Source organism: Xenopus laevis, chromosome 6L (genome assembly GCF_017654675.1).
Source record: "Xenopus laevis strain J_2021 chromosome 6L, Xenopus_laevis_v10.1, whole genome shotgun sequence".
NCBI classification, from domain to species: Eukaryota; Metazoa; Chordata; class Amphibia; order Anura; family Pipidae; genus Xenopus; species Xenopus laevis.
In genome coordinates this window covers 124,303,792-124,328,053 of record NC_054381.1, presented here as the reverse complement: position 1 = coordinate 124,328,053, position 24,262 = coordinate 124,303,792, and the positions used below count along the sequence as shown (strand labels likewise).

Sequence of the window (24,262 nt, the reverse complement as noted above, 5' to 3'; positions counted from 1 at the left end):
AGTCTGTTGCCGTAGTTATTTGTTCTTTATTCTTTTAAGCATGATATGCTGTATACAAAATATAGTAGACTGAAATTTAAGAGAAAGCAAATGTAATTAAGTTACTGCTCAAACACTAAGGATGAAAAATTCACTGAAAAACAGCAGCTCAGTGCTTAGACTACAACATGCACGTTAGCCAATCAGAGGGAGCCTACAAATAATACAAGTGCAGGCGATGGACAGACCATAATAAGAAAGTCAGCAGCAAACTGAGGATGTTAAATACATTCTGGATTTCAGAGACCTGTTAAGTTACACTTTAGTATCCTGATCTGTTGAGAATTAATTTATTGCATGCATTTGACATTCCTGCCTTACAGTATGAAAATAGCCATCTTGTACATGAAATAGAAAATTACAGCATATGAGTGTGTGTATATATATATTTATAATACACAAAAGCCAGGAATATCTTGTAAATGATATCCTTATAAACGGTGAGTTCTGATGTCATTTCAGTCACATGACTCATTGAAACTTGTGTATTATAATAAATAAAGTACCCCCAATTGCAAAATATGAGGATATTAGAAGTTACCTCGGAGTTCCATGACCTGTATAAAAACACTCGGCCTTCGGCCTCGTGTTTTTATATGGTCATGAAACTCCTCTGTAACTTCTAATATCCTTATATTTTACAAGAGGGGGTACTTTATTCACTATATATATATACCAGGCAAGCCTTCTGGGCTGCAGAAAGACATACAAACAGAAAAGTGCATTTGCCTCCCTGTGTGGATCAGATGTATAATGGTGCAGTGATGATGGAGGATGGCCGACTCTTGCATTATTAAACCAGCAGTCGATAACCATTGCTACCCAGGCACTTCTGCAATACCAGAAGCTACTTCCCAAAACTCCAGATGTTGAACTACAATTCCCAACATCCTACCGATGGCTGTAGATCAGGGGTCCCCAACTGTCGGGCCTCAGCCAGTCCTGAAGTGGGCCATCTAACAATTAACGCGGCTTGCCAAATTGGACGCCGGCGAGCCGAATTGAACGCCGGACCTCGCCCCCCCCCCCCCCAGTCCTTGCAAAAAAATGTGGCTCTTCTTTGGTCCCCTGGCCAAAAAAGTTTGGGGACCCCTGCTGTAAATAACATCTGGAAGTCTGACAGTTACCCAGAACTAGGGATGCACTGAATCCAGGATTCGGTTTGGGATGCGGCCTTTTTCAGCAGGATTCGGCCGAAATGAATCCAAATCCTAATTTGTATATGCAAATCAGGGTCGGGAGGGAAATCGCAGGACTTTTTGTCACAAAACCAGGAAGTAAAAAAAATGTTTTCCCCTTCCCACCCCTAATTTGCATAAACAAATTCAAATTTGGCTCGGTACTCTGCAGAATCTCTCGCAAAGGATTCGGCCAAATCCAAAATAGTGGATTGGGTGCATCCCTACCCAGAACTGAGTTTTTTGTTCCTAGTGGAATTTTAATGAATTGGAATCATCAGAATTAGGTCCTTGCTGAAAATAACTGGGCACAATCTACCCCCTGCTACAGGTAAGGTATTGTTATATTGTTGCTCATTAATACAATGGAAATGCTAACATGCAGTGTTAAAAATCTCGTTGTGTAAGACGCTATCCTGACGGTGCTGAGTAAAAAGTCCAAGCTCAGCCAAAATGCTCCTTTCTCCCTTAAACCTCAGGGACAGAATGATCCATTAAGCTCTTCAGAACACTGGAAGCCATTCTGTTGGAAGAAGAAATAAATGGGTGAGTCTACAATTTAGAATCATTTCGCTGGATGTACATCACATGAAATGCATCAAGTTGCCCATTAAAGGATTCACCTTCCAAACAGTTCAGTTCAGTTGGTTTCAGACTGTACACCAGAAATAACGACTTTTTCCAAATACGTTTTATTTTTTACAGTTTTTCCAAAATATAAGTTTCACGTTTAATGTCCGAATATAGTGTGAGTCTGGCAGCTCAGTAATTCAGGTGCAGACTCTGAAATGTTACAATTTTGCAACATTGAGTTGATCCATTTCTCAGCAGCATCTCTGGAGTATTGGCAACAATTGTATCAATTTTAACAGCTGCCTTTAAAGGGGAAGTAAAGTCTAAAATAGAATAAGGCTAGAAATGCTGTATATTGTTTACTGAAAACAGGAACTTACTGCATCACATGCCCAATAAAACATATGATTTATGCTTTCAAATTTGGTCACAGGGGGTCACCATCTTGTGACTTTGTTAAACATCTTTGCAAGACCAAGACTGTGCACATGCTCAGTGTGGTCTGGGCTGCTTAGGGATTGTCATAAATTATCAAAACAGCACAAGTCAAATAATATCTGCCAGAAGCTGATATGGCAAGACTGATTAATAATCAGAATATACAGACTGCACTGGATCCTGTGTCGTCATGTAATCTAATGTAGATTTTATAGTTTTTGTATTGTTTAATACGAACTTTCTCCAACTCTGCAGAACCAGTGGCTGCAGCAAAATAATCCTCCAAATTTATCTGTTTAAATCTGGTTCCATGATCGTTGTCCCTGCAGCTGGAAATGGTAAAGGGGACTGCTCTACAGGGAAACAAACAAAGCTGCTTGAATTCTGCATGGCTGGGAAGTAAGGCGGGGCTCCCCCTGCTGTTCATAAGTATGATTGTTTCCCTGCACAGCAGTTAGGGACCGTCTGACAATTCCTATCCACAGCAGTAAATGAAGGTGGAATTTCACTGCATACAGTCAGGTTTCTTATAAAAACGGTACACATTTTAAGTGTATTGGAGATAGGTTTCTTTTTCATTAAAGAAAGTAAAAATTGGATTTTATTTTTTTGCCTTTACATGAACTTTAATGAAACTCAGGGATTCTGCTCTGCAGGGACAAAGATAAGAAATGTATAACTAAATTTAGATCAGTTTACAGAGTCGGCGACCCCGCTCCCAGAGCTGCTTTAGAAGATGAAAAATGACACTTTACACTTCAATATTAGAAAAACAGTGACACATAGAAATTAGAAAGTAATTGAAAAAAGTCTATTTCTGGAGAACAATCTGAAACCAACTGAACTTAAAAAAGGTGTTGGAAGTTGAACAACCCCTTTAAAGCTAAAATTTGTGCCTAGATGGGGCAACAAGGAATAAGCGATACAAACGAGGCCTATATTTCCACACTTACCTTTTAACCATATGGTCAAAAATGTAGGATGGCATAACGGTAAGGGTCACCACATTCACTGATGTCGCAAGTATTTCGGCAACCTGAGAATCCTGTTGGGGAAAACCACTTGGCTTAAAGTATGCCTTAAATGTGCCGCTGCTACAGAATGATAATACCAGGCTCAAAACATATATTACAACAAGTGAACTATGTTAGTTGGGACAAGATGCATTCACATAACTGGATCAGAGCAACAATGACTGGAGGGTCCCATATGCACTTTTATTTTGGCAGTTATAAAAGGGATGTTTAACAGAGAGTTTGCAGTAAGGAAACCATGGCCTTAAAGGAATTGTTCAGTATAAAAATAAAAACTGGGTAAACAGAAAAAAATTATCCAATATAGTTAGTTATCCAAAAATGTAATGTATAAAGGCTGGAGTGACTGGATGTGTAACATAATAGCCACAACACTACTTCCTGATTTTCAGCTCTCTTGCTTTCCACTGATTGGTTACAAGGCAGTAACCAATCATAACTATTTGCTTTTGAATCTGAGCTGAATGCTAAGGCTCATGTGCCCCCCCCCCCTTCAAGTCGCTGACTAACTCAGAGTTAGAGAGCTGAAAAGCAGGAAGTAGTGTTCTGTTCTATTATGTTACACATCCAGTCACTCCAGACTCTACATTACATTTTTGGCTAACTAACTATATCAGAAAATATTTTTTTATTAGCCTATCTATTTACCACCCTTTTATTTTTACACTGAACTGTTCCTTTAAGGCATCACTCTCCATGGTAAGCAAGCATTATAGCTGTGCAAGGGAGCGATCCCACATAGAAGAATTTGTTCAGGAGCAGCAAAACAAAGACATAGATTACGATTCCTCTTCTGCTTGTTTATTCTTGTAGGGGATGACATTCACTTGGATAAGGATGTCCGCTTCATATCACTACCTTTCTACATATAGGCTCTGACATCACAGAAGAAAAGCACGACTCTGGCTTTAGAATTTCCCCCGGTGTGAACGGAGAGAGATTAAAATGAATGCAACTAAATGTACAAACGAGCACTCATTCATAGACTTCCCCATTCTTACTAATGAATAAAGTACAGCCTAAAGCTGATCATACACATTCCAATAAATTGTATCTGACCTCACAGGAAAGAACACTCCCAACTGGCACCTTCTAACTGTCAGATATTTCATAAAGGAAAACCTTTCTGTATTGACCTGCTGACCTATTTGTACTGTGCTGTGGAGGCATCACATGGCATGCCTGATCCATTTGTACTCATACCTTTAATCCAATCACATTTTGACCATTAATTTCGCAGAGATTGTGCTCGGTGAGGAGGCCGTTCCTTGCTGCAGAACTGTCTTTGACAATGGAGGTGATTTTGCCATTTTTAAATATAAATCCAACATGTCCTGTACTGTCCTTGTGCATGGTGATAGTGCGTTCAAAAGGTCTGAAAAATATATAACAAATGACAGTTTTGAGTACACAAATGCCATCTGTATCCAAAGCTCATCAGCTGGACTAGGTGGTTAATAAATGTTTAATTTAAAGGAGAAGGAAAGGTTAAAACTAAATAAGTCTTATCAGAAAGGTCGTAAATACACCAGTGAACCCTCAAAGTAATGTTGCTCTGCGTCCTCTGAGTCTGAGAAACACAGCATTTCTTTCCTTCTATTGTGTACACATGGGCTTCTGTATCAGACTTCCTGCCTTCAGCTCAAACCTCCTTGCCCCGGGCCTGAGCATGCTCAGTTTGCTCCTCTTCCCCCCCCTTTCTCTGCTGTAATCTGAGCCCAGAGCTATAAGTGAGCAGGGAGAGACTCAGGCAGGAAGTGATGTCACACCAAGCTAATACTGCAGCTGCTATCCTAAACAAACAGAGAGCTTCTAGAGCTTTTTACTCAGATATGGTAAAACATTCTACAGGATAAATATAGCATTCTAGCTTGCACTATTGCAGCTAATCTATTGGCAATAAAATGCCTCCGTAGCTTTCCTTCTTCTTTAAGGATATTATGTAATCTGCTCTTTTCTTGGGAGATTTACAGCAAAATAAGCACCCTGAAATGTGGCACAACACAGCTTATTAAATGAGTGGTACATGTATGGGACCTATTATGCTCAGGACCTGGGTGTTTTCCGGATAACGGATTTTTCCTTAATTTGGATCTTCATACCTTGGTTTTGCTTCCAATAAGGTTTAATTAGATCTTAGTTGGGATCAAGTACAAGGAACTGTTTTATTATTACAGAGAAAAAGGAAATATTTTTTAAAAATTTGGATAAAATGGAGTCTATGTGAGATGGCCTTCCCATTATCCGGAGCTTTCTGGATAACGTGTCCCATACCTGTACTACTGCCCCAAAACACATGCTTTTCTTTCCCTCACTTAAAAAATGACTACCATGTGAAAAGTCTTCTGTTACTCTGCTCAGATAATTGAAGTTACTGAGCAGAGGAGAAACATGAGCATTTCTTTGGAGAGTTTATATGCCTTTTAATAATTTATATTACTCTTTGTCTAGTCATGCTTGGAGCGTTTAACGAGCCAGTGTATTATGTGCAGACTGATATGTGTGTGTCCACTGATAACACAGCTATACAGAACCACACATCTAACCTGTCACGAACAACCATAGAGATTCTTTCTCCAGAGACTTGTTTCAGCACTTTGTGTGATTTATCCGAGCTCCATCCGGCACAGTTCTCTCCATTTATCTGTAAGATCTGATCTCCAAACTTCAAGCCGGCCAAGGATGCTGGAGAGTTGCCTTGTACAAGCTGCACAAAAATTCCCTTAAAAGAGAAGGAAAGACGTTTCAAATTGCCATTAAAGGAAAACCAAAAACTAAACATGAAAATGGCTAAAAATTTTATATACTGAACTCACTGCACCAGCCTAAAGTTTCAGCCTCTCAATAGCAGCAATGATCCAGGACTTCAAACTTGTCATAGGGGGTCACCATCTTGGAAAGTGTCTGTGACAGTCATATGCTCAGTGGGCTCTGAGCAGCTGTTGAGAAGCTAAGCTTAGGGGTCGTCACTAATTATCAAGCAGAAAATGATCTTGGCCTGTAATATAAGCTGATGCTACAGGGCTGATTATTAAATTCTGATGCTAATTGCACTGGTTTCTGTGCTGCCATGTAGTAATTATGTGTATTAATTACTAATCAGCCTTATATTGTGACATTTCTATTCTATGTGTACTGTATATTGTGAGTGGGTCCCTAAGCTCAGTAAGTGACAGCAGCACAGAGCATGTGCAGTGAATCAGCAGAAAAGAAGATGGGGAGCTGCTGGGGCATCTTTGGAGACACAGATCTTTACTGCTAAAGGGCTGTGGTTGCCTTGGGCTGGTACAGAAACCCAAAACATAATGTACAATTTTTCTAGCCCACTTCTTTAGTAAAGCTTTACTTTTCGTTTAAAGGAGAACAAAACCCTAAACATGAATATGTCGAGAAATGCCATATTTTATATACTGAACTTATTGAACAAGCCTATAGGCTCAGCATCTCTATAGTAGGAATGATCCAGAACTTCAAAGCTGTCACAGGAGTTTCCCATCTTGGACACTCACATACTCCGTGCAATTTGAGCAGCTGATGAGAAGCTAAGCTTAGGGGTCGTCACTAATTATCAAGCAGAAAATTAGGTTTGCCTGTTATACAGGGCTGATTACTGTTACTTATTATTATTAAGTCTACCGAAAGCACCTGTCAAGACATTAAACTATGTCCTTATGCATGACATTTAAAGGAGAAGGAAAGCTACGGAGGCATTTTATTGCCAATAGATTAGCTAAATAGTGCAAGCTAGAATGCTATATTTATTCTGTAGAATGTTTTACCATACCTGAGTAAAATGTTCTAGAAACTCTCTGTTTGTTTAGGATAGGAGCTGCAGTATTAATGTGGTGTGACATCACTTAGTGCCTGAGTCTCTCCCTGCTCTGGGCTCAGATTACAGTAGAGAAGGGAGGGGGTGGGGAGAGGAGCAAACTGAGCATGCTCTTGCCCAGGGCAATGAGGTTTAAGCTGAAGGCAGGAAGTCTGATACAGAAGCCCATGTGTACACAATAGAAGGAAAGAAATGCTGTGTTTCTTTTGACAGAGGACTCAGAGCAGCATTACTTTGAGGGTTTATTGGTATATTTAGGTGGACCTTTCTGATAAGGCTTACTTAGTTTTAACCTTTCCTTCTCCTTTAAAAGAAAGCAAAAAGAGGAAAGCTACAATTATAAATGTAACCAGCATATTTGGTTTTTGCTTAGGATTTTATAGAAGAAGCACCAGGGCCCTCAGGTGGACCTTGTCCATAATGAGAATCAATACTGCTCTGGAAAATGTTGAGGATTTCTTATACATGAGCAGTATACCATTAATAGTAAGTGGTTGGGCCTATATGTCCCAAGTAGCATGTGAATCCCTGGCATTAGCCTGACTCCTCCCCCCAGCATATTGATTTACATATAACGAGAGCATCTGCAGTACAGCAAGGTTGTTCTTAACGAGTTATTTCCATCCTCACTTACATTGTCAATGGATTTCAGACGAAGGCCAATTTTTCCATCCTGATCTTTACACAATATCACTTCCCGAATTCCCTGCTTGATTTCCGCTCTGCGGATTCCAACATCATTTCCAGACACAGGAGCTACCATGTTGTTCAAAGCCGTTGGTACTGCTACCTGGTTCTAAACAGGAATATAAAACCAGCAGAGAAATAACAGAATAATCCATTAACAAAGTATTTATTTTACCCAGTGAGAATAACAGCAGACATCTTTTTGGTGGGCTACAGAATTCAGTTATGTCTTAGCAAACACATGCATGCCAAATAGAAGACAATAGCTGCAGGTGATCTACCCCACATACTAAAGAATCGATGTAGCTCACCGATTGCAATTAGTGGCTTGTGCCATGGGGTATCCTGTGCCGATATCCCAATCAAATAAGTCCATAAATAAATAATTTTTGTGGACAAATCCAAGTCAGTAAACTTTGACTGCAATTTAGTCTATTGAGTGAATACACACTATGTTTCAGGCTAAATCACTTGATAATGGGCCTAACCCGAAATATGTAGGGGGTTATTTAGCAAAATCCAAATGTATCATTATTTTCTGAAATATACTCCGACCAAATCCACACAGGTTATTTCCCCTTATTTATCAATATATTTTCCCGAAAATTTCCTGTGTGGGAAAAAAACTCAAAAAAATTGTGAAAAATTTGAATCAAGAAAAATTTTTCGGATTTTCTACCCGAAAGCCACAAAATCTTCGGATAATTGCATGAAACCCAGCGCAGATCATGATATCTTCGAGATTTTTCCCATTGACTTATATACAACCTTAACTGGTCTGAGATGCTGGATTTTCGGATTCTAAAAATATGGATCCATCCTTTGGGTATAATAAATCTGAAAAATTTAAGTTTTTCTTTCCACTAAAAATTCCAATTTTACAGTTTTTGGCATTCAGATTATAATAAATAACCCCCGTAGTGTGTATTCAGTCCTTTATTAAACTAAATTGCAGTCAAAGTTTACTGCCTTGGATTTGCCCTACACAAAGACTTTATTTATAGACTGATCTACCTCAGTGAGAGATGTCTAGAGGACTCTGTAGATACCCAAACCATCTAAACTCATGTCAATTTGGCTTGACCATCACCAGTCTATCCACAATAACGTAATATGGGCACAGACAAAGACATTTTTAGAAGAATATAGGCTTTTAAGGATTCATGTAATTAAAGTTTCATGTTCTTTTCAGTAAGATGTTGATAAATATAGGGCTATATGTGCCTAAAGTGGAGCAAATCGCCTCTAAATGGCATGTGCATTTGTGATTTTGTTTCTACTCTGTGTATCAAACAACACAAAGTTTTACATCAGTGAAGACTGCGCTTTAAAATAAGTTCTGAATCAATTTCTTTATATCTAATAAAACGTTGTATTCTGAATAGACAGCTGTAGATGAATGATTACCAACCCCGGCAGAAGGTACCATAGACATATTTCTATGTACTTCATCTTCACTGAGACTTAAGCCCATGTACTGTTCCAGCTCTGGATAAAGCTTAGGGTACATCCCTGTGCAAAAACAAAAACACCCTGGTTACAAGGATTTGTGAATGCAGTAGGGAATCAACTTTAAAAAGTGGGGAACATTTTTAGATACATACAGTGGACAGATCAGGTTGGCTCAACCTGTACTCACAACCAGTTTATTACCCCTTTCCCAACTGAGTGACCCACAACTTAAGAGTCCTGCGCGGGTCCATTTTTTGGAACCCGTACCCGACCCGTACCTGCTCCGTACCCGCTACCTGCAATCCGCAACCCGGATCCACAACCCACATTCCTACCCGCTTGGACCCACTACCCGACCTGCAAGTACCTTATCCACAACCCGGACCCGCGAGCCCCTGACCATCAAGAATCAGGAAGTGCTGTCATTGTAAACCGGAAGTGACATCATTGGAAGTAGGCATGATCAGAAAAATTGCGTTAAAAGCGCTATTGAAAAGTCCAGTGGCCCGACCCACAAACCTGCAGAACCGCCAACCTGCGTCTATACCCGCACCTGGAACTTCTACCCACAACCGGCAGGGTACTACAGGTTTTTGCGGGTAACTGGCAGGTAATCGACCCGCTGCAGAACTCTACCACAACCCATTTTTCATGATATTGGCCTGGGACCACAAACCATCAAATCAGCCCACTTTATTGAAAAAAATCTGCTTGTTTGGGAAGCTCGCTAAACAAGCAAATCTTTTTGTGTATGACCAGCTTAAGATACAACAGGCAAAAAAAAAAAAAAATAAATCCATAAACATTACCACCATACTGAGCCGTTGCTGCTGAAGCAGCAGGTAATATTGCTGGATTGACTGGGTTTGCAGAAAAAGTTGTCTGTGCCTGAAGAAAAAGAAAAGCATGAATATAGCAATTGATATCACATGTTATTTAGACTACATCGTGTAGTATGTTATATTATTGTGCATGTTGTATAAAAAGTACAAATTTAAGACTTTCTTTTAACCTGAAATCAGATTTAGCTGCTGTATCTGAATAAGGCTATATACAGTGAATGCCATTTTACATTTTACAGAAAAAAAGGTAAAATCAGGGAAATATATTATGCATAATATATAGGTGGGACTAAAAAAAACCAATGAGGGGAAACTTATAATCAAGGGATGTAAAATGGAGGTTTCACTGTAAATGGAAATATGAGCTGGTCCTGAGGCCTGTGTAGCACACTCATCATAAAATCCATTTCCATCCCTGTCTGTTTTTGCCTCTAGAAATACAGCCAATTTGGCCAAGAATGGCTGGATTGGCTGGCGATAACTTGCCAATGATTTTAAAGGGGAACTCCCTATGTGCACATGACAACGGGTTATGACAGGGACGTAACTACAGAGAAAACAGACCCTGCAGCTGCCGGGGCATCCAGGAGGTATAGGGGCACCCCATGAAGCCCTAACTAATAAGCAATTTCAACATGTACTGACAAAACTGGACAACCTCCAGGGGGGTCCTAAAATGAATTTGCTGTGGGGCCCAGTAACATCCAATTACACTGGGTTATGAGCTCCAAAACGTGTGCATGTTCTATGGCGATTTACATTTTTCAGTTTCCTTTTTCCTCTGTGGTTGTATTTGTCTGCATTCTCTTCCAGCGAGTCCTATCTTAAAGGAACAGTAACACCAGAAGTGAAGGGGTTTTAAAGTAATGAACATGTAATGTACTGTTGCCCTGCACTGGTACAATTGGTGTGTTTGCTTCAGAAACATTCTTATAGTTTAGATAAAAGGACTGCTGTGTAGCCATGGGGGCAGCCATTCACAACTGAAAAAGGAGAAAATGTACAGGATAGTCAACTGATAAATAAGGTCTGTAGTATGCAATTATCTGTTATCTACTGTGTATCCTGTGCTTGAATGGCTGCCCCTCATGGCTATACAGCAACTTGTTTATTTAAACTATAGTTGTGTTTCTGAAGCACACACACCAGTTTTACCAGTTCTGGGTAACATTACATGATATTGTCATTCCTTTAAAACACTCATTTTTGGGTGTTACTGTTTCTTTAATATTCCGCTACAGAAAACAGCACTGACTCAGAACTCTATGATGCTGGCTGCTGGGCATGGGAAATATCATATTGCCCTCTTGGGGTTAACAGGTCACATTCCTGGACTCACAACTGGATTGCTTTGCTGCTGCGCATAAGCAATGAAAGATCAACTGAACAAAGTAATAAATTAGTCATTTGTTCCCTTTAAAAATGAAATCTATCCATTAGTAACCATAGAAGGCGGTGGCTTTTTGTTCCAGTAAATAAAGCAGATCAATCATGCTAAAATAAATAAATGATTGTAGGAAGCTACTAGACAGCTCATGCAGTAAAAGCCCATTAGCTGGTGCTCAGCTATTTTCTTTGGGGGTTTACAAGGACACACGCTATTAATGTTCATAGTACTTAGCAATTCAAGTCAGGCCAAATGCTCTTTCTTCTCAATGCTCCTCACGAATGTCACAGTGCGAGTGAAGAAGAATAAACCACTGTACTCGTACTCATTTGAGTGCAGAACGGTGCTCTACACAGTTCCTCGAATTATGACTATTTACCCTCTGATACTGGACTGAAAGAAATGTTCTGTTTTCAATATGATCGATGCATTAAAATAAAAATGGATGCAGTTAATAGAAGCAAATACCATATGGCATTTATATTCCAAGTGATCTCAAAGGAACACTGGAGTGGTTCACAAACAAGAAGTTGAATATCCTACAATAGCCCAGCTACAGCATTGATTTCAGTCCAGCTGAGAATCTTTGGCACTACTACATAGTAACATAGTAAGTCAGGTTGAAAAAAAGACACGTCCATCAAGTTCAACCTTTAAACTCTATTTTAAACTGCCTAATTGTTAACTGATCCAGAGGACCTATGAAGCCTCTCCAATTTGCCTCAGAGGGGCAAAAAAATCCTTCCCGACTCCAAAATGGCAATGGGACTAGTCCCTGGATCAACTTGTACTATGAGCTATCTTCCATAACCCTGTATTCCCTCACTTGCTAAACACCATCCAACCCCTTCTTAAAGCTATCTAATGTATCAGCCTGTACCACTGATTCAGGGAGAGAATTCCACATCTCTCACTGTTAAAAATCCCTTCTGAATATTTATGCGGAACCTCATTTCTTCTAATCGGAATACTGTATTGGAAAACTGATGTACAGAAGCATCATCCAACAAGCCTGAATATCCTGCAGCAAATCTGCCTGGAACATTTGGCTCAGAATAGCACTTTCTATGGGTGGGCATCCATGCTTTACTAAAAACAAGACAACGCCTTCTCTTCCCATAAAGCATAGTGAAGCATTAATGCCATATTGAATAGATCAGTTCAACAGTAAAAGCCATGGCTAAAGCAAAACTTACCTGGATGACTTTGTCAACCTTTAGGTCTTCCAGTGAGGGATATAGAGACATTTTCACAGATCTGGAACAAAAACAAAAAAAAATTAAACATGAAACATGCTGATATAGCTAGCATCAGCCCTGGTTTATGGCCACTTGGGCCCACATTCCACCATTACCTGTACCCTGTGACATTAGCGTTCATGGGAAGCATATTAAAAATTGGTCAGTTATACTGGACTGGGGCTTCACATATATATCACATAATTATATTTTATATATATATATATATATATATATATATATATATATATATATATATATATATATATATATATATATATATATATATATATATATATATATATAATTCTTGAGTTACTGAGTAGTTTAACCTCCCATGTTAATTTATTTTCATTACAAAGGACTAAATAGGGGATCTATAACATCCTCCTTTATGGATGTATTTATTTCTGATCAAGTGAATACAAAAGGTGAAGCAGGCAAAATTAAAAGGCTTAATTAACTTGAGTAATGAAAACACATTAACAGCCTGAGAGACTTGCACAATTATCACTCAAGACAGGTGCAATCTGGTTTCATTACTTCTTAGTTCTGTGCCTTTCCGGTTTGGGGCTATTATAAATGAAGTGGGCATAGCCAAAGGCTACGGCAGGTGAAGATGTGGCTTCACTTCTATCAGTCTGTGTCTTTTTTGCAGGCTGAGAGAAGTGGATAAAACTTCTGCCTGAGTGCAGGTACATGGAGTGGATGGATACTGGCCCAAAAAATACAAAAGTGGATCTCCGCTCCATGTAGCTGCACTCAGGCAGAAGTTGAGTGTAGGTTTATGGGCACTGAAAAATACAGCTTCTGCCTGGTTGCAGGTACATGGAGCAGAGATCCGTTTTTGTGTTTTTCGGGCCAGTATCCACTCAATGTAGCTGCACTCAGGCAGAAGTTTTATTTTTCAGTGCAATAAACAGAGCTGTAGAAGAGAGCGGATAGGCTTCTCTCAGCCTACAAAAAAGACTCAGGCTGAGAGTAGTGGAGACCACGCTCTGTGTATCCTCAGCTAAACATAAAGCATTTCTGCTCTGCCCTACTGCACCATATCTATTATGCAAAAATCAGCAAATAAATAATCAACTATATTCAAAGTTGTTTGTCATATATACTGTATACACCACAGAAAAGGTTCAAACCTGCATTGGTGTATGTACTGTAAATCCCCGCATAGTTATACCAAGGAAAGCTACTTTATATAAACATTATCATTCAGCTGATAAAAGGTAATATTTTTAATTTGGGTTACATTTGAGCTTTACTTTCAATTTGAACTAGAAAGTTATTAACTGCCCAGGAAATGCCTTTCATTCTTAGTTTCTATTTAAAAGAGCATGAATCGTAAGGTGAAAATATGTCCTTTTTATGATCTTTTACTCTATACACCATATACATTATATAAACACAAATATTCAGGCGCCCCTTGCAATTAGTAGCATTCGCTATTTAGCTTCCCCATTGCTGATACACGTGTATAATTGAGCCTATAGCCCTTAGATCATTAAAAGACACTGATAGAAGAATGGATTGCACTAAAGAACGCAACTGACTTTCAACGTGGCACTAACAGAAGATGCCACCTTTCCAACTAGTCAGTTTTATTAGACGTGCCCTGAAGTAAACTGTGAGTGAAGTAGAAATGTCCAGGAACAATGGCAGTTCAGTTATGTCACTCAATCTCAAAGAAAGGGACTGCTGACTGCTGAAGCGTATAATGCTAAATATTTTATGTCCTCAGCTGCAACATTCACTGGTCAAATGATTAACACAAAGGGTTTGGGCAGTCCCACCCAAGCTTAAAGTCTTTAAGCACAATGCCAACAGAACAAAAAGCCAATACTTCGAGGGATTCTGTCATGATTTTTATGACTTTTTATTTCTAAATTACACTGTTTATACTGCAAATAATTCATTCTACAATATAAAATTTCATTCCTGTACCCGCAAGTGTATTTTTTTAGTTGTAATATTGGTGTCTAGTAGGGATGCATTGAATCCAGGATTCGGTTCGGGATTCGGCCAGGATTCAGATCCTGCCTGGTCGAACCCCAATATGCAAATTAGGGACGGAGAGGGAAATAGTGTGACTTTTTGTCACAAAACAAGGAAGTAAAAAATGTTTTCCCCTTCCCACCCCTAATTTGCATATGCAAATTTGGATTCGATTCAGTTTGGTATTCGACCAAATCTTTTGTGAAGGATTCGGGGGTTCGGCCGAATCCAAAATAGTGGATTCGGTGCATCCCTAGTGTCTAGGCAGCCATCTCAGGTCATTTTGCCTGGTCATGTGCTTTCAGAAAGAGCCAAAACTTTAGCATGTAACTGCTTTCTGGCAGGTTGTTGTTTCTCCTACTCAATGTAACTGAATGTGTCTCAGTGAGACATGGGTTTTTACTATTAAGTGCTGTTCTTAGATCTACCAGGCAGCTGTTATCTTGTGTTAGGGAGCTGTTATCTGGTTACCTTTCCATTGTTCTGTTGTTAGGCTGCTGGGGGGGGCAGTATGGGAGGAGGGTGATATCATACCAACTTGCAGTACAGCAGTAAAGAGTGACTGAAGTTTATCAGAGCACAAGTCACATGACAGGGGGCAGCTGGGAAACTGACAATATGTATAGCGCCGTGTCAGATTTCAAAATTAAACGTAAAAAAATCTGTTTGTTCTTTTCAGAAATGGATTTCAGTGCAGAATTCTGCTGGAGCAGCACTATTAACTGATGCATTTTGGGGGGGAAAAATCATTTTTTCCCATGACAGTATCCCTTTAAGTTCATTGAAAGGGCTGATATTATTTACATAATTTCATGTTGTGTCTGAAATAAAACAGATTTAAAAAATAAGAACATTGTATGAACTGGCCTGATTTATAGTGAAATTGTATTATCGCATGGAATAACAGATGGAGAATATGAAAGCGCTCATTTCTCTCATTTCACCAGTCTTTAGAGTTACGCAATTATGGTAAGTACATGGGAATGAAATTCGGTTTAGAGAAAATGACTTGTGACTTCACAAGAGGATTAGTGCATCAAGCCCACAAGCAGATGACTGTCATATGATTTGTTTGCAATCAAAGCAGCTTTCAAACTATTTACTTAATGTTCCTGAAAATGACAATTTCAGAACTAGCAGCACACGTTTTACAGGTTTCTAAAAAGTATCCTTAGAACTGTGCTTATTCACTAAGAAATCTAGCAGCAACAATCATAGATCTGGCAAAATCTACAAAGTTTTTTTTCTTAAAACCACTGCTAAGCACTGCACCAACCTCTTGTAAAGTATGTTTTGTTTTTTTTTTGCAATTTTAACAACAATAAGCAGAGAAGGAAATAGAAAAGAGAAGAAAAGACGTGCTTGTAAATTATGTTTAAAGGAAAATTAAACCCCCCGCCGGACAGGGCCCCAACCCATAGCTGCAACTTTGTAAAATCACAGAGGTCCCTCTCACATGGGGTATATTTAAGAGTGAAGTTGGAGATCTCCACAGTCGGCTAGAGTGAAATTCCACCGCCCACTTAATTTCAATGGCATTTTGAAAGGCATATTTATCAAAGGGTGAACTTTCATTTTCACCCATTGATAAATACTCTTTTAGCAATGTCATAAAACTGAATGGAGTAGCGGAATTTCACTCTAGCGGACTGTGGGGATCTCGTACTTCACACTATGATAAATATACCCCACGGCATGTTCTTGAAGTCATGACCAGCTCAGCTTCCAGTGCGCATGCTTCTTCTCGGAGAGAACTGCCAAGGAGCCAGACACCGAATATGATGCAGAAAAACATCCAAACCCGTTACATTGCAGCCCACGGTGCAACTAAAGGTGGCCAGAAACCGGCCAATAAAAGTCGGTAGCTTATTGGCTCGTGTACGGGCCCTCCGACAGGCTTTCCAGATCGATATCTGTCCGAAAGTCGGGCAGATGTCGATGGGGCAAGGCTAAAGATCCCGTTGGATCGCAGGCCGCATCTGTTCGTTGATGCGGCCCCGCAATCCGACATCCCGTATTCCTCTCATTATGATCCGATCGTTGGGCCTTAGGGCCCATGATCGGATCAACCCCATATCGCCCACCTCAAGGTGGCCATATATCAAGGAGAGATCCGCTCGTTTGGCAATCTCTCTGTGTATGGCCACCTTAAGAAACCGCCAGCAGAGAAAATACTATAAATACAATAATGTGCATACTGGATATTCAGTTCAAATGGAAAATGCAAAAAAGGTATACCCTAGATCCAGGGGCAAAGGAATGTGGCCTCCTGCCCCCCCCCACCCCCCGTGAAAACAGAATCTCTATTTTTAGACATCTCCGCATTTATATGTATTTGAAACACTGTAACCTAAAAAAAAATTACCGCTATTTTGGGTCATATATATGTGATTTGGTTCCATCAGTGTTGCTTTATTCTTTAGAAAAAACTAAAATAGCTGTACATTTAAGATAAGGAGCTTACATGCTTTCAAATCGTGTGCCTCATATTAATAGCCATACCTAATCACTCAAAAAGATGGATCCACCCTTCCCCGTAAGTTAAAAGGAGCCAATGATTCTGCACTTAAATTATAAAGCATTTTAAAGGATGCAATTAAAAAGGACCCAGAATAATTATTCTAAAGATAAGATGTTCTAATGTCATTGGGGAATTAAAATATAGAACACTAAAATAAAGGGCTCGCTTGTTAACATCTTTCCAAATACCCCTTTTATTATTTGCCTCTCTCTTCTGTTTCTTTCTAGCTTAAAAACTGGGTCATTGACCCCCGTAGCCAAAAAACTATTGCTCTGTGAGGCTAAAAAGTTATTGTTACATTTCATTGCGTATTTTTCCATTCAGGCCTCTCCTATTCATCTAACAGGTTGCTTAATCAAACCACAGCCAACTAGGAAGATAGCTGCTGAAATTCCAATTTAAAGACCTTGTGAACAAAATGCAAAATTAAAAAAATTATATATATATATATATATATATATATAGTATGTGTAAGTATGTACACTGAGTTTCATTTGGAGGGGTTGCACTTGATGGACTTTTTTCAACCTAACTATGTAATTTAACTATGTAATCTCACAGACTCACATACAATCGGAAACAGTCAGAAACAAGAATAGAACTAGACAGACACAATCGTGTGCCCAGGCTGTTGCTACATTTCTAGAGGAAACGAAAGTAACAAGTATGAGGCTGCAGCTGCCAGAGATCCTGCAATGTTCTAACAAACAATCTGTCTTGCGTCTGTCTGATATACAACAACATCAAGGCATTACAAAGCTGTCTATAAATCTACAGCAACCATGGTTGGATTTAGGGGGAATGTCCACAGGGCATATTTATTTCGCTGTGTAAAATGAAATTCCCCAAAAAAAGTGTAAAAAATTGCATTGTTTGTGTAATTTGACACCATGCGAACGACAGATTTGCCACCGTTATTTTTACAACACGCTGGCAGAATTTATTAAGAAATAACGCGTAAAAATGTTGTTGTTTTTTTTACACAGGGAAGCCTGGCGATGTGTGGTGTATTCGTTTTTTTTTTTAACACAGCATAATAACTTCAGGCTAAGAGTGAAGACACACAAAGCTACTAGTAGCAGCTACTTGTCATGGCTACAAAATAGACAATAGTGATAATTGGCTTTATTAAGACATTACAAAAACAAAACAATTTGCGCCGATAAGACTAAAAATCCACATCTCGCAATGTAATATTGTTCCTTAAACTGTGGCGAATTGTAATTGCGCATTGCGTATTGTAATTGTGCACTCTTAAGAAGTGCTTGAAGGTGTCGTAATCTTTTGGAGCAAACTTAACGACTTTTTCAGTAAGAAGTTTTATTACATTGACTGCGCGTTGTCGCAAACTATAAAATTCGCAAACGGCCGTCCACTGTCAGAAGTGGTCGCTAAACAGTTTCCATGCTCGCAAAAGCTATATTAAATTCGCTCAAAGCTAAATTTGTTCACACAACGGCATAACTTTTTGCATCGCAAACAGTTTTTCCGTTAGCGACTTATATTAAATTCCCCCCTACGTGTGTTTTAGCAGAGGCAATTCTTAGTGTTGTCTATAGGTGGCCATACACGGAGAGATCCGCTCATTTGGTCATGTTGCCAAACGAGCGGATCTCTCTCCGATATGCCCACCTTGAGGTGAGCAATATCGGGCTGATCCGAATGGGAAAGGGCAGTCGGATCGCGGGAACACATTAACGAACAGATGCGGCCACGATCCGACGGGATTTTTTGTCCCATCCGATCGAGATCTGGCCGACTTTCGGCCAGATCTCGATCAGTGAAGCCCGTCGGGGGGCCCCATACACGGGCCAATAAGCTGCCGACTCGGTCTGTCGGCAGCTTTTATTGGCCAGTGTATGGCCACCTTATGGCAGGGTATATTGTAGCCACAAAAAGTAGCTTCTACTAGTAGCTCTGTGTATCTTTAGGGTTGGGGCAGAGGAGCAGATTCGGGGAGATTTAACTGCCTTCCCCCTGCCCCTGTCCAGCTAAAATGAAAATTGTCTGGGGGAACAAACACGTGGCGCTTCGTTTTCCGAAGTCGCCCGAAGTTTCCTTATGAGGCAACTTCGGGTGACTTCGGAAAACGAATCGCCGCATGTGCCTTCCCCCAGGTGATTTTCATTTAAGCCGGCGGAAGGCAGGGGGAAAGCAGTTTGGGTGATATTAGTCGCCCAAAGAAGAGGAGATTTGTCGCTGGATGACTAATCTCCCGCAAATTTTACAGTGGGCAACCAGCCTTACGCTAAAGGGATAGTGACAAATTCTAGCTTTTACCAGTTACTTATCTGTGTCAAACCTAACACAGCTGGGACCACAAGAGAACATACAGTCAAACTAGGGTGGTTCATACAGAAATATTAAAGACAGAGTGCATACATTTAGAGCAGTGTTAATTATAAATTTTACTGTAAATAGCACTATATACAATATTCCTTAAAACATATATTCCAGTTTGATTAGATTCTATAACATGTCACTTAATTTGATATAAACTATCTCTTGCTTAAATATTCATTTTGAGGGTATAGTTTTCCTATGGAGTCTATGAGAGAAGGCCATCCTGTAATTCAAAAATTTCTGGATAAAGGATCCCATACCGTTATAATAATTTTTCTATACAATATAATGGCCTTTTTTTGGGGGCTCCAAGAACCAAAAATGAAGCTGGGGCCCCAAGAAAATTGTCCTTTGTGCCCCAACATGAAACTACCCCTGGCCAGTGCCCCCCTACAAGGAAATAACCATGGGCATAACCAGAAATCATTGGGCTCCACAGCAAAATCAATTTAGAGAACCCCTAAACTTTGGGGAAAAGAGATTTTTCTTAGACATATGCTGAATTATCAGTGCCCCCACTTGGTCCCTCTATAGCAACACCCCTTCGTCATCACTATTGTTGTCCCAGGGGAGCACTGTACCACAGCTGGGAGGGGAGCACTGTACCACAGCTGGGAGGGGAGCACTGTACAAGAGCTGGGAGGGGAGCACTTTACAAGAGCTGGGAGGGGAGCACTGTACCACAGCTGGGAGGGGAGCACTGTACCACAGATGGGAGGGGAGCACTGTACCACAGATGGGAGGGGAGCACTGTACCACAGCTGGGAGGGGAGAACTGTACCACAGCTGGGAGGGGAGCACTGTACCACAGCTGGGAGGGGAGCACTGTACCACAGCTGGGAGGGGAGCACTTTGCAAGAGCTGGGAGGGGAGCACTTTACCACAGCTGGGAGGGGAGCACTGTACCACAGCTGGGAGGGGAGCACTTTACCACAGCTGAGAAGGGAGCACTGTACCACAGCTGGGAGGGGAGCACTTTACGAGAGCTGGGAGGGGTGCACTTTACAAGAGCTGGGAGAGGAACAGTGTACAACAGCTGGCAGGGGAGCACTGTACCACAGCTGGGAGGGGAGCACTTTAAAAGAGCTGGGAGGGGAGAACTTTACAAGAGCTGGGAGGGGAGCACTGTACCACAGCTGGGAGGGGAGCACTTTACAAGAGCTGGGAGGGGAGCACTTTACAAGAGCTGGGAGGGGAGCACTTTACCACAGCTGGGAGGGGAGCACTGTACCACAGCTGGGAGGGGAGCACTGTACCACAGATGGGAGGGGAGCACTTTGCAAGAGCTGGGAGGGGAGCACTTTACCACAGCTGAGAAGGGAGCACTGTACCACAGCTGGGAGGGGAGCACTTTACGAGAGCTGGGAGGGGAGCACTTTACAAGAGCTGGGAGGGGAGCACTTTACAAGAGCTGGGAGGGGAGCACTTTACAAGAGCTGGGAGGGGAGCACTTTACAAGAGCTGGGAGGGGAACAGTGTACAACAGCTGTCAGGGGAGCACTGTACCACAGCTGGGAGGGGAGCACTTTAAAAGAGCTGGGAGGGGAGCACTTTAAAAGAGCTGGGAGGGGAGCACTTTACCACAGCTGAGAAGGGAGCACTGTACCACAGCTGGGAGGGGAGCACTTTACGAGAGCTGGGAGGGGAGCACTTTACAAGAGCTGAGAGAGGAACAGTGTACAACAGCTGGCAGGGGAGCACTGTACCACAGCTGGGAGGGGAGCACTGTACCACAGCTGGGAGGGGAGCACTGTACCACAGCTGGGAGGGGAGCACTTTACCACAGCTGGGAGGGGAGCACTTTACAAGAGCTGGGAGGGGAGCACTGTACCACAGCTGGGAGGGGAGCACTGTACCACAGCTGGGAGGGGAGCACTTTACGAGAGCTGGGAGGGGAGCACTTTACGAGAGCTGGGAGGGGAGCACTTTACCACAGCTGGGAGGGGAGCACTGTACCACAGCTGGGAGGGGAGCACTTTGCAAGAGCTGGGAGGGGAGCACTTTGCAAGAGCTGAGAAGGGAGCACTGTACCACAGCTGGGAGGGGAGCACTTTACGAGAGCTGGGAGGGGAGCACTTTATAAGAGCTGGGAGGGGAGCACTTTACAAGAGCTGGGAGGGGAACAGTGTACAACAGCTGTCAGGGGAGCACTGTACCACAGCTGGGAGGGGAGCACTTTAAAAGAGCTGGGAGGGGAGCACTTTAAAAGAGCTGGGAGGGGAGCATTTTACCACAGCTGAGAAGGGAGCACTGTACCACAGCTGGGAGGGGAGCACTGTACCACAGCTGGGAGGGGAGCACTGTACCACAGCTGGGAGGGGAGCACTTTACCACAGCTGGGAGGGGAGCACTTTACAAGAGCTGGGAGGGGAGCACTGTACCACAGCTGGGAGGGGAGCACTTTACGAGAGCTGGGAGGGGAGCACTTTACGAGAGCTGGGAGGGGAGCACTTTACCACAGCTGGGAGGGGAGCACTGTACCACAGCTGGGAGGGGAGCACTTTGCAAGAGCTGGGAGGGGAGCACTTTACCACAGCTGAGAAGGGAGCACTGTACCACAGCTGGGAGGGGAGCACTTTACGAGAGCTGGGAGGGGAGCACTTTATAAGAGCTGGGAGGGGAGCACTTTACAAGAGCTGGGAGGGGAACAGTGTACAACAGCTGTCAGGGGAGCACTGTACCACAGCTGGGAGGGGAGCACTTTAAAAGAGCTGGGAGGGGAGCACTTTACCACAGCTGGGAGGGGAGCACTTTACAAGAGCTGGGAGGGGAGCACTGTACCACAGCTGGGAGGGGAGCACTTTAGGAGAGCTGGGAGGGGAGCACTTTACCACAGCTGGGAGGGGAGCACTTTGCAAGAGCTGGGAGGGGAGGGAGCACTTTACAAGAGCTGGGAGGGGAGCACTTTACAAGAGCTGGGAGGGGAGCACTTTACGAGAGCTGGGAGGGGAGCACTTTACGAGAGCTGGGAGGGGAACAGTGTACAACAGCTGGCAGGGGAGCACTGTACCACAGCTGGGAGGGGAGCACTTTAAAAGAGCTGGGAGGGGAGCACTTTACCACAGCTGGGGGAGGACGCCTGCCTGGCAGAGGCAATTGAGTTGTAGAAATGAGCACAGACGCCCCTGGGTGGATAGTTACACCCCCTGCTGCTGGTGGCACTGGTAAGAGAAGAAAATAATGTTTCCATGAATCAGAGAATGGGTCAGCTTACCTGTCAGCAGGCGAACAAGGCGAAGTGGAAGCCCTTCCCGTTAGTTGGTAACTAGTCCTCCTTACAGCCGCCTTCTCCCGACCTGTCTCTTCTCAGCACTGACGTCATGCGACTCGGCTCGCGCTCACGTGAAGACAAAGGCTAGTGCACAGTCTCGCGGAGATGGAGAGAACAGGAAGAAGGGGAGAGGGTGGGATCGAGTCAGCTGACGTAACTTTCCGAAAAGTAGCGCTGGTGACTGTTGCTACGGGTAACGGGAAGTTGGAGGCTGATAGAGAAGAGTGTTGCTATTTTAATAAGCCAATTTCCTCCACTCCAAGTTTCACGAGTTAAGACACAGAAAACACGCACAATGAGTTGTCAGGAGAGGCTTTCATTAGCATGGCCAGTACAAATGATGCTTTACCAACCACAATGTCAGCTCTATACGTCCACTTTTTATTATGTATATGAGTAATTGGTAATGATATGTCATTTCTATTTATAAAGCATTCTAGTGTACAGCACTGCGCAATTGGTGCTTTATAAAGCTTTCTAGTAGTGAAATAAAGGCCCATGATACAATAGGCTTGGTTATAATTACAGTTGTGACATAGGGGGGCTGATGTTTGGACCCCCCAGCCGGCAGTCCTATGCCTAATAATAAAATGCACTACCCTGCTTCTGCCTCCAGCTCCTCCAGGATAAAAGGGGCATGTACTTGTCACTATTTTATTTCCCAGTATTTTTAAATAACCGTCACATCTCCACAGCACTTTACAGAGATTATACATCTCCCTGCCCCACTGGAGCTTACAATCTAAAATCCCTATCACATTCACACACAAGAGGGTCCATGTTATCAGAACGTCTCACAAACGTGCCCTGGGCGGAATCAAACACAGGACCCCATCACTGCAAGGCAATAGTTCGAACTACCAAGCCATTTTTTTGGTTTAATTTAAGACCACTTTGGGGTAAATTTATCAAAGAGTGAAGTTAGAGATCTCCACAGTCCGCAGAGTGAAATACCGTCTCTCTCCATTTATTTCTATGGGCTTTTTAAAGAAGTATTTATCAAAGAGTGATAGTGAAAGTTCACCTTTTGATAAATACGCCTTTAAAAATCCCATAGAAATGAATGGAGAGAGGAGGTATTTCACTCTGCGGACTGTGGAGATCTCTAACTTAACTCTTCGATAAATCTACCCCTTTGAGGCATAGGATGATAAAACAATATGCAAGAGTGGAACTATATGAACAAACAAAGCTGTAACTTATTTCGCTGGTGAAGTGTATCATATGATAAATATGCCCCTTTATGCTTTATTGCAGTCACATGGGAATTCCACACAGAAGGAATATAATGTGGTCTACCATATCTGCCATACACACTTTTTTGATTATGACATTTTGATATGGCATTGTGTCAAACAAATAGGTATTTTTCCCAAAACTCACCCTAAATGGCCGTCAGGCTGAACCCTCCTCCCACTACTGTTTAAAGCCTCCC

The 24,262-nt window shown here is 41.9% G+C and overlaps 1 protein-coding gene across 1 annotated transcript; it reads right to left on the bottom strand.

Annotated features, from left to right (window-relative positions):
- Positions 1-6: 6 nt before the first annotated feature.
- Positions 7-22,899, bottom strand: sdcbp.L (syndecan binding protein L homeolog). Its single transcript, NM_001094149.1, is given in 10 exon segments — positions 7-1,038; positions 1,070-1,740; positions 3,182-3,273; positions 4,466-4,637; positions 5,809-5,984; positions 7,726-7,887; positions 9,190-9,290; positions 10,040-10,118; positions 12,656-12,716; positions 22,771-22,899. Coding segments are annotated over 8 exon segments (888 nt in total). The 5' UTR covers positions 12,707-12,716; positions 22,771-22,899; the 3' UTR covers positions 7-1,038; positions 1,070-1,685.
- Positions 22,900-24,262: the final 1,363 nt, after the last annotated feature.